The sequence below is a fragment of the Nicotiana attenuata genome, unplaced genomic scaffold (assembly GCF_001879085.1).
Source record: "Nicotiana attenuata strain UT unplaced genomic scaffold, NIATTr2, whole genome shotgun sequence".
NCBI classification, from domain to species: domain Eukaryota; kingdom Viridiplantae; phylum Streptophyta; class Magnoliopsida; order Solanales; family Solanaceae; genus Nicotiana; species Nicotiana attenuata.
In genome coordinates, this window is record NW_017671841.1 from 196955 (window position 1) to 206627 (window position 9673).

At 42.3% G+C, this 9673-nt stretch overlaps 1 protein-coding gene across 1 annotated transcript; it reads left to right on the forward strand.

The window, feature by feature from the left end:
• The first annotated feature begins 300 nt into the window (after positions 1–300).
• Positions 301–6945, forward strand: LOC109210511. Its single transcript, XM_019373931.1, has 2 exons — positions 301–1654; positions 6899–6945. The coding sequence occupies exons 1-2, from the start codon at positions 601–603 to the stop codon at positions 6913–6915; spliced, it is 1071 nt and encodes a 356-aa protein (XP_019229476.1). The 5' UTR covers positions 301–600; the 3' UTR covers positions 6916–6945.
• The last annotated feature ends 2728 nt before the right edge of the window (positions 6946–9673 follow it).

Here is a 9673-nt window from a genome sequence, read left to right on the forward strand (position 1 = left end):
GCCGTGTAGGCATGCATGAGATCCACGTCCACACCACGTTGTCCTACAAAAGGCCTTTTTGCCCCTTCGGTGCAATGAGATGAGAGCCCACCGCCTGATTGGTAGCTGCTCACTGCACCCTCTGCTGCCTCCTCCTTATCCTCTTTCTCTCATCCGTTATACCTTTATATTGGTACATGAATCCATCCTTAAAAAAATGAACAAAAAAAGTGAACAGATGCATGAATCTGAATCTACTAATGGGGTAAATGGTAACCAATGAAAATTTTAAAAAGGTGTCATTTCTCTTCTGAAACCGAAGGAGAAGAATAGGTGAAAGGCTTAGGGTATGATAAGTGTAAAGCATGCATGCAAGTTCAAAACCCTCTTGTAATCCCACATGTCCCTTTTCTTTAAGTTGCTCAAACACGTACCCACCGTATGTTTCCAAGTGTCACTTCTTTCTTTTCTCTTCCTTCATGTTTTGCCCTCTACTCATTGGCTTATATCACCCTCTTATACCTCAAACCTCAGTCCCACTAACTTCCCCTTACCTTCTCTCTTCTCTGTTTCTCTTTCTGCATTTTGGGATTTTTTGTTAAGAGGTTCTCCTTTATCAAAATGATGCAGACTTTGAATCCTTACCCTTCAACCTCAAAAACAGCTGAGATCATGGCTAGATACAGGCCTATAGCACCAAAGCCAGAGGTTCCAACAAGTCCTGTTTCTGAAAATAATCCTAATGGATTGCCAGCAAATATTAACAAATCTCCTTTCTTGAGGAATGTATGGCCTCACTTGCAAGCAAGGCCAACAAGGACTAGGAAGAGAGGAAGAACTGCCCTTGGTCCACCTACTATGAAAAGAGCCAAGACTAATTACCTTCCTGCAGTCCAATTTCCTCATTATCAGGTAATGGCTGCTTCACCTGCTCATAGACCAAATGCGGTTCCCCAGTTCTCTATATTCCCAAATCTTGTCCCTCTTAAATGTGGCTTGGGTACCCCTGTCACAACTCCAGCAAATTCAATAGCACTCCCTCTTCTTTCTTGTACTACTACAACTCTTCCTCTGCTAGTGGAGAAAAGCTCAGGAGAGGAAAGAGGGATAGATTTGAACTTAGCAGCTGATGTACCTGAAGAATTAGATTTCATGCCACAATTAATGCAAGGATCCACTAGTCCTAAGAGTCCTGGTGTTATCACTCCGCGTCCAGTGCGTCCAGTTGGGTCTAGTATTTCAATTGGGTGTATCAATGAGGCGGCTCCAGATGGTGGAACTAACAAGAAATGTGTGAAAAAACCAGAGGAAGTGGAGGAAGAAGTTGAAGCAGAGGCCTTGCCAGCTGTTATATCAGACTCGAATAACAAAGTAAGGTTAACAAATTCAGCATATAAAGAAATGGTGGGTCAACCTGAATGTTGTTGGCTGGATTACATGCGTGGCAATGCATGCAAGAGAATTGGTGGGGAAGTTATGCTTGAGTTCTTGGATTCAAAAAGTGTGCCAATGTCATCGGATGGATTTACTTGCTGGGTGAAGATAGAATGGGGAGCTGACAAAGGGAAAAAGAATTCAGTTAAAGCTTTTTGCAATGCTGTGAGGTTAGCTTGCCACTCTAAGGATTACCTCTTTGAGTGGAGGTTCCATACCACAGATGATGATGCTCCTGAATCTGCTTCCAGTATTTAAACAGTTTTTCAAGTGTAAATATAGTTAACTCGTTTAATGTTGTGTAGAGTAAACCTTATGCAATATAGTATCAGTGTATAAAGAGTAGGAAATCAGTGTTAGTTAATTATGTTTGATAGTTGTTTCCAGCTTTAAGTACGACATGCAAAATGGTAGATCTACAATTAATGATCCTATGAGTACAAAGCTATATGCCAATGTCAAGTTTATAAGTCGCTAGTTTTAATTTCTTCTTTTGGTTATCTGTCTCTACATATTTTACTAGTTCAACACGCAAGAAACAAAAGGGACGACAGCCTACGACCTAGTGGTGAATTGAGGAGTCAATTACTCGAGCGCAACTATTTTATTGCACACAGAGGTCACTCAATCACATTTTTTGTTGAAAAAATACCATGTTTTTGGACCAATTAAAATAATTAACACTCAAATAATACACCCATACACTCAACCAGTCGTTAAATAAAATCAAATGCTAAACCACATCTGTAGTGAAAATGTATCTTTCTTCTCCTTACAAAAAGCAATTTTTTTTATAGTTTTACTCTAGTCCTTAATCTCGTATACATTATTCTTTATAAAAAGTAAAAGAAAAATTGTGAAAAGAAAATACTAAGTTATTGAGAAAAAAATAACACAAATCACTCTAGTCTTTAATCCTTAACGTCGTACCCATTATTATTATACAAACTAGAGTAAAATCATGAAAAGAAGAAATATGTTTTTTACAAGAAGAAGAGGGATGCATTTATTTTAGTGTTTGGTTTTATTTAGGGTGGATTTTTGTTTTTAGTGGGTCGGGTTGAATGTATGGATAAATTTTTTATATTTTGTTTGGGTGTTAATTATTTTTCTGGTCCAAAAATATAAAATTTATATGGACTATTACATCATATTTTTTCACCGAAAAATTTGATAATTTCGATTGAGTGATCATTTGTGTGTAAATAAAAATAGTTAAGTGACTTTCTTGTTATATACGAAAGAAAAAGTCTGTAAAAAAAAAAGAGTAATTTTAATCTAAAATTTTAGATAGTTAAATGATTATATACGAGTAATGGACCCGTGAATTGAGTACAGGTTCTAAAAGCCTAGCTAACGTAATACACTTTGTCTATTGGACCATGATAATTCGATAGCAAACGAAGATTATTGGCTGAGTACGTGTTACAATTCCAGTGATAAAAGGATTTACACCTGTCAGAAGTGGCAACTCTTGAAGGCAGCGCAGCAGTGTGGAAATTGAACGTACAAAATATCCAAAGTTTCCCTTACTCTCCCTTGGACTCTGGTGGTGGGCCCTTCCATTTGAAATTGTCTGCATATGATTTTGGCTGTAGCAAGAAATAAAGTTAACAAATATATGACTCACTGTGCCCGATAAATGGTTAACTAGGCAACTATAAGACTCCATTTCAAGCAAAAACCAATTTAAACACATGGTCTTTGAACTGGTCTCCGTCCCACAAACGGATAAAAAATTAACAAAACATAACCAATTATTAAGAATAATAAATAAATCAGAGAAGTCCCAAATAGCTGCTTCCAGTTGTATAGAATTTTAAGCATGAGAAATTTTAAAATGCTTTCTGAAGGGTTATAAGCCCAAAAATTCAAGTGGACTACTTCGGTGTCGCTTCTCCTGAATCTTTTAACTGAATACCGTTTGTATTGGTCGAAATTTGGCGACTTGGCAACAGTGAAAAAGCCAGATCGCGGACGAGGTCGACCACGATGTGATAATTGAAGGCGGCTCTCAAGAAGACTGATGCCAAAGACGGGCAGCTGAGATGAAGGGATAACGATAGCATAGGTTCAAATATAGATATAAGGAATATTCCTTTGAATATTCCTTATTTTGTACTTTTTTAGGGTTTTTGAGAAATATCCCTTATAAATAGGAAGAGATAGACAACAAAAGGGGGATCTTCATTTTATGAGAAGAAAAACACTCTGTAAAAGGTTGACCTGAGAGAATAATACTAAAGTTGTCTTGTTCATTGACTACATCATTCAAGCATACATTTTTTGATTCTATATTCACAAGATCCAAAGATCCCAGAACCCTCTTTTATTCCCTTCCTTCCACGCTGCTGTCAGGAGAAAGAACCATCCGAATCTTACAATAATTGGGTAGTAAATTCCCTTTTGTTATGCTTGTCGCATTTATCTATATTTATTGCACATTTATGTTGTTGCATTCATGAGCTTTTAATCAGCTCAAACATACTAGCTAACGTCAGTCAATTTCGCCTATTTCATTTAATATTTGGTCTAGATTTTATTATTGTTAACTAAGATTTACCCTTCTTCTCATCATTGATTGATTTAACTAAAAGGTTAACACTTTTTGGTCAAACAATTTGGCGTCGTCTGTGGGGAGTTTTTAGTTAAAGTTTTAGTTTCTTCTAGATCATAAAAAGGGATAGCCATCTTTTCCTCGTTTGCATAAACTAACAATGGCAGGAAAAGGAGATGCAAGACAGAAAGTAATAGCAGGTGTCACTACGAACATTTTGAACACTATCAACGAGGATGGGAGAGAAGACAATGAGAATGTGATGCCAAGCGTTACGCCCAGGCGGAGTGACTCACCCCCTCCTCATGAAAGTATAACTGCTTCACGCGAAAGGGGAGCTTCCACGTCCATAGCTGAGGAAGCACCACCAGCAGTAAAGAAATTGTTGGAGGAGTGGCTGACAAGTACCCTCAATGACATACTCGACAAACCCGTTGAAAGAGCGAACCGAAATACCGCGCCGGCAGATGTCATAACGACCACTGATGAGCAACCAGCTCCCCCAACAGGTAACACTCACACCATTATTGATGCAGGCAATGATGCACTGACAACCATTCTAAAGAAAATGGAAGAAATGGAAAAAGAAAATAAAGCACTCCGCGACCAGATGAGAGAGCATCAAGAAAGGGTAGATAAAATACCGGGTGCCCCGAAACTGCTACCAAAACGAGATGTTGGCCGATTCGTCGAGCAACCGTATAGCGAGGAGGCGGCCCTGCATGCCATACCCAAGACCTTCAAAATGCCACCATATTTGAAGATATACGATGGCACCACAAACCCAGAAGATCACATCATTCACTATGTCACAGCAGTAAAGGGTAACGATCTATCAAAGGAGCAAGTACCGTCAGTGTTACTTAAAAAGTTTGGCGAAACCCTAACCGGAGGAGCCCTAACTTGGTACTCACAACTACCAGCACGGTCTATAACAACGTTTGAAGAAATGGCTGATAAGTTCGTCACCGCCCACGCTGGAGCTAAGAAAGCGAAGGCCAGGGTAAACGACATATTCGCCGTTAGGCAATCGCCAGGCGAGGGACTCGGGGACTTCCTCGCTCAGTTTAACAGGGTGAGGATGAGCTTACCAAACGTATCGGAAGGAATGGCAGTGGCAGCCTTCCAAAACGGGTTAAATAGAAGTGGGTCAAGGGCAACCAGGAAGCTGTTAAGCAGGCTCATAAAATACCCTCCCACCACTTGGGAAGAAATTCACAATGCCTATTGTGCCGAGGTGAGAGCATACGATGACGACCTTAACGGTCCAACCCAACGTCTAACGTCAATCCAAATAGAGCCAAGGAAAGACCATCGTAATGACAGTCGAAGAGATCAGTCTGGACCACGCCTCAACCGAGATAGGCATCAACCCTATGTCAGAACCGCCATTCCACCATTCCCTTGACACATGGAAGGGTCGTCCAGGCCGCACACAGGGACTCAGCGAAACGAAAGAGGTATGCCGCCACTCTTATCTGCTCACAATTTTTGTGTTTCTCCTTCAGAAATAGTGTACACACTAGAGAAGCTCGGTACAAAGGTGAAGTGGCCGCAAAAAATGAAGTCCGACCCCAGTACCCGAAAACCGAACGTCCATTGTGAATTTCACCAGGAGCGGGGTCACAAAACCGAGGACTACATAGCCCTGCGGCAAGAAGTAGTTAACATGCTGAACCAAGGGCACCTGATGGAGTTAATGAGTGACCGAGGACAAGCCAACTTTGGTCGTGGATGAAAACAACACCAAGGCCCCCCAAAGTCGCCCTCTCCTGCCCGCACTATTCAAATGATCATCTGTGGAGGCGACGAAGCAGCAGTCAACCACATAAAATTTACCACCACACACAAGCTGAAGCAGTCAATCACCCACGATCGGTATGATGACCTCGAAGAAAGTATCATCTTCGATAAGTCAGATACCAACAGTTTGATTTTTCCTCACTCCGATGCTCTTATCATTACTTTACGTATTTCAGATACCGATGTTAAAAGAATAATGGTAGACGACGAAAGCGGCGCGTGTATTATCCATCCTCGAGTGCTCGCACAAATGCGACTCAAGGAAAAGATAGTACCACGCTGCATAACACTAACGGGTTTTAACAATGCAGTCGAACGAACCTCAGGAAAATAACACTGCCCGTCTTGGCCGGAGGCATCACCTTAGAAACAACGTTCCATGTCATGAACCAGGACACAGCTTACAACGCATTCATAGGACGACCGTGGATACACGCCATGAGGGCTATCCCGTCCAGTCTGTATCAAGTAATCAAATTCCCTACCCCGTGGTCGATATTCAGCATCCAAGGCGAACGACGCACAGCCCAAGAATGCTACCGCATCGCCCAAGATTGCACATTCACTCAACAACTGAATGGAACAAGCTCAGAAGCATAGCAATTATCAAAGTCGGGGTCCGAACTCGACGATCGGAAAGACGTTATTAAGGACCCCGACATCGTGGAAGCCGCGGGATTGACAATAGGAGATCTCGATCCCGTTCAACTAGATAGCAACGACAACAGCAAAAAGGCCTATATAGGCCATAAGCTCTCCGAGCTAGGTAAATTTCATGACTTTTTAACCAATAACGCCGACCTATTTGCTTTTTCCCACGCAGATATGCCTGGTATTCCGAAAGACGTTGCCATACACAAATTGAACGTCGATCTATTCTACCCCCAGTACGACAAGCGAGAAGAAAATTCAATGCCTCAATCAACGAAGTCGTCAGCGAGAAAGTGGATAAACTACTCGCTAATGGCTCCATCCGAGAATCAAAATATTCTCAGTGGGTCGCCAACGTAGTCATGGTAAAAAAGAAAAATGAGAGATGGAGGATGTGCGTGGATTTTACGGATTTGAACAAGGCCTGCCCGAAAGACTCCTTCCCTCTACAGCAGCAGCGGTCGGGTCCTGAATCTGCTTCCAGTATTTAAACAGTTTTTCAAGTGTAAATATAGTTAACTCGTTTAATATTGTAGAGTTAACCTTATGCAATATAGTAGCAATGTATAAAGAGTAGGAAATGAGTGTTGGTTAATCATGTTTGATTGTTGTTTCCAGCTTTAAGTACGACATGCAAAATTGTAGATCTGAATTGATCCTACGAGTACAAAGCTATGTGCCAATGTCAAGTTTACAAGTCGTTAGTTTTCTTCTTTTTCTCTTTCTGTACATATTTTACTAGTTCAACACACAAGAAACAAAAGGGACGACAGCCTACGTCCTAGTGGTGAATTGAGTACAAGTTTTAAAAACCTAGCTAACTAACGTAATACACTTTTGCCGATTGGACCATGATAAATGATAATTCAGTAGCAAACGAAAATTATTGGCTGAATACGTGTTACAATTCCAATGATAAAAGGATTTCCACCTGTCAGAAGTGGCAACTCTTGAAGGCAGCGCAGCAGTGCGGAAATTGAACGTACAAAATATCCCTTAGCCTCCCTTGGACTCTGGTGGGGGGCCCCTCCATTTGAAATTGTCTGCATATGATTTTGGCTGTAGCAAGAAATAAAGTTAACAAATATATGACTCACTGTGCCCGATAAATGGTTAATATGGGGTCGAATTTGACCGATCACGTCCCTAAGCCAGCACGACCGACCGAATATATGTGAGTCCGGCTAGAATGAAGACTTAGGAATAATAAGAGGGACGACTTCATGATCACGTCGGCCCCTCTATAGCATGTACTTTATTTCTGTTTTTTAATATTTAAGTAAGGATCCTCTATTATATAAAGGGAGGTCCGAGCCTTGTAAAGGGGGGATTTCATTATTGAAAATACAAGCTCTCTGGCTCTCTCATCTCTCTAACATTATCTCTCTCTCTTATCTCTCGAAGATTATCACCTTCTCTCTCTCCGATTTGTATTATTGTTGTCTGAACCAATTGCCAAGATCATCCTAGGGTTTATTATCTTCGATTATGATTTACCCCTTCATCTATATTGATTGATTTGCTTAAAAAGTGTTAAACAACTTTTGAGTCAAACAATTTGGCACCGTCTGTGGGGATTTCGGTAGTCGAAATCATAGTTCACATCTAGGATATCAAAAGCAACAATCATTGTTCTTCAGACCTCATAGAAATACAAATGGCAGATAAAGAATCAAGGCTGAAGATGATAGCAGATGTCTCAACCAACCTCATAGGCCCACTCAAGGAAGCCGGTAGAGAAAATACCGCGAATGTATCACCAAGCAGTGTACCGGAGGGGGAGATCTCACCCTCTTCACTCGAAGATCTAACGATTTTGCATGAAAGAGGGACTTCTACATCTGCAGCAAAGGAAACGCCCCTAGTAGTCAGAAAGCTACTAGAGGAGTGGTTGACGAACACTCTAAGTAGCATGCTCGAGAAACCACCTCAGGGAAATATCAAAGATTCGTCAATGGCAGAATCGCCGCTGCCGCTGGTGAGCCCAGTGTTGTATGAACAAGTAACGCCCACACCGATACCAATGCAAGCGATGATGCGCTCGCAACCATCCTTAAGAAAATGGAAGAAATGGAGAACGAGAATAAAGCGCTTCGTGATCAAATGAAGGAGCACCGGGAAAGGGTAGACAAGATACCTGGTGCCCCTAAGCTACTACCGAAACGCGATGTGGGAAGGTTCGTCGAGCAACCGTATAGTGAGGAAGCTGCTCCTCACCCAATCCCTAAAACCTTCAAGATGCCACCGTACTTGAAAATATACGATGGGACCACGGATTCGGAAGACCATCTGATCCATTATGTGACCGCCGTAAAAGGCAATGATCTATCGAAAGAACAGGTGCCGTCCGTGTTGCTGAAAAAGTTTGGTGAAACTTTGACAGGAGGAGAGCTAACATGGTACTCTCAACTGCCAGCCAGATCGATATCGACGTTCGAAGAGATGGCGGACAAGTTCGCCACCACTCATGCAGGAGCAAAGAAGGCCGAAGCTAGGGTCAACGATATCTTTGCCATCAGGCAAACAACGGGTGAAGGACTCAGGGACTTCCTGGCCCGATTCAACAGGGTAAGAATGGGACTGCCAAATGTATCAGAAGGAATGGCGGTCGCAGCTTTCCAAAATGGGTTGAACAGAGACGGATCAAAAGCAACCAAGAAGCTGCTCAACCGACTCATGAAGTATCCCCCCACCACGTGGGAAGAGATTCATAATGCCTATTGCGCTGAAATGAGAGCGGATGAAGACGATCTTAACGGTCAAACCCAACGACTAACATCAGTACAATCAGAGGTAAGGAGGGATCAACGCAACGACGGGCGACGGGAACCACTCCCACGCTTCAATAGAGAAAGGCATCAGCCTTACGTCAGAACTCCCAATCCGCCTCCTCCAAGACATCCAGATGCCGTGCAGCGATATGCCGCCCCGCTTCGGAATGAAAGAGGTATGCCGCCATTATTATCCGCTCATAACTTTTGTGTCTCCCCTTCAGAAATAGTGTACGCACTGGAGAAGCTGGGACGAAGGTGCAGTGGCCACAAAAAATGAAATCAGATCCTAGTGCAAGGAGGTCGAATGTCCTATGCGAATTCCATCAGGAAAGAGGACACATGACCGAAGATTGCATAGGTCTACGACAGGAGGTGGTCAGAATGCTGAACCAGGGATACCTGAAGGAGCTGCTCAGCGATAAAGGAAGGGCTAATTTCGCCAGAGGACGCGACCAATCCCAAGGACCACCAAAAC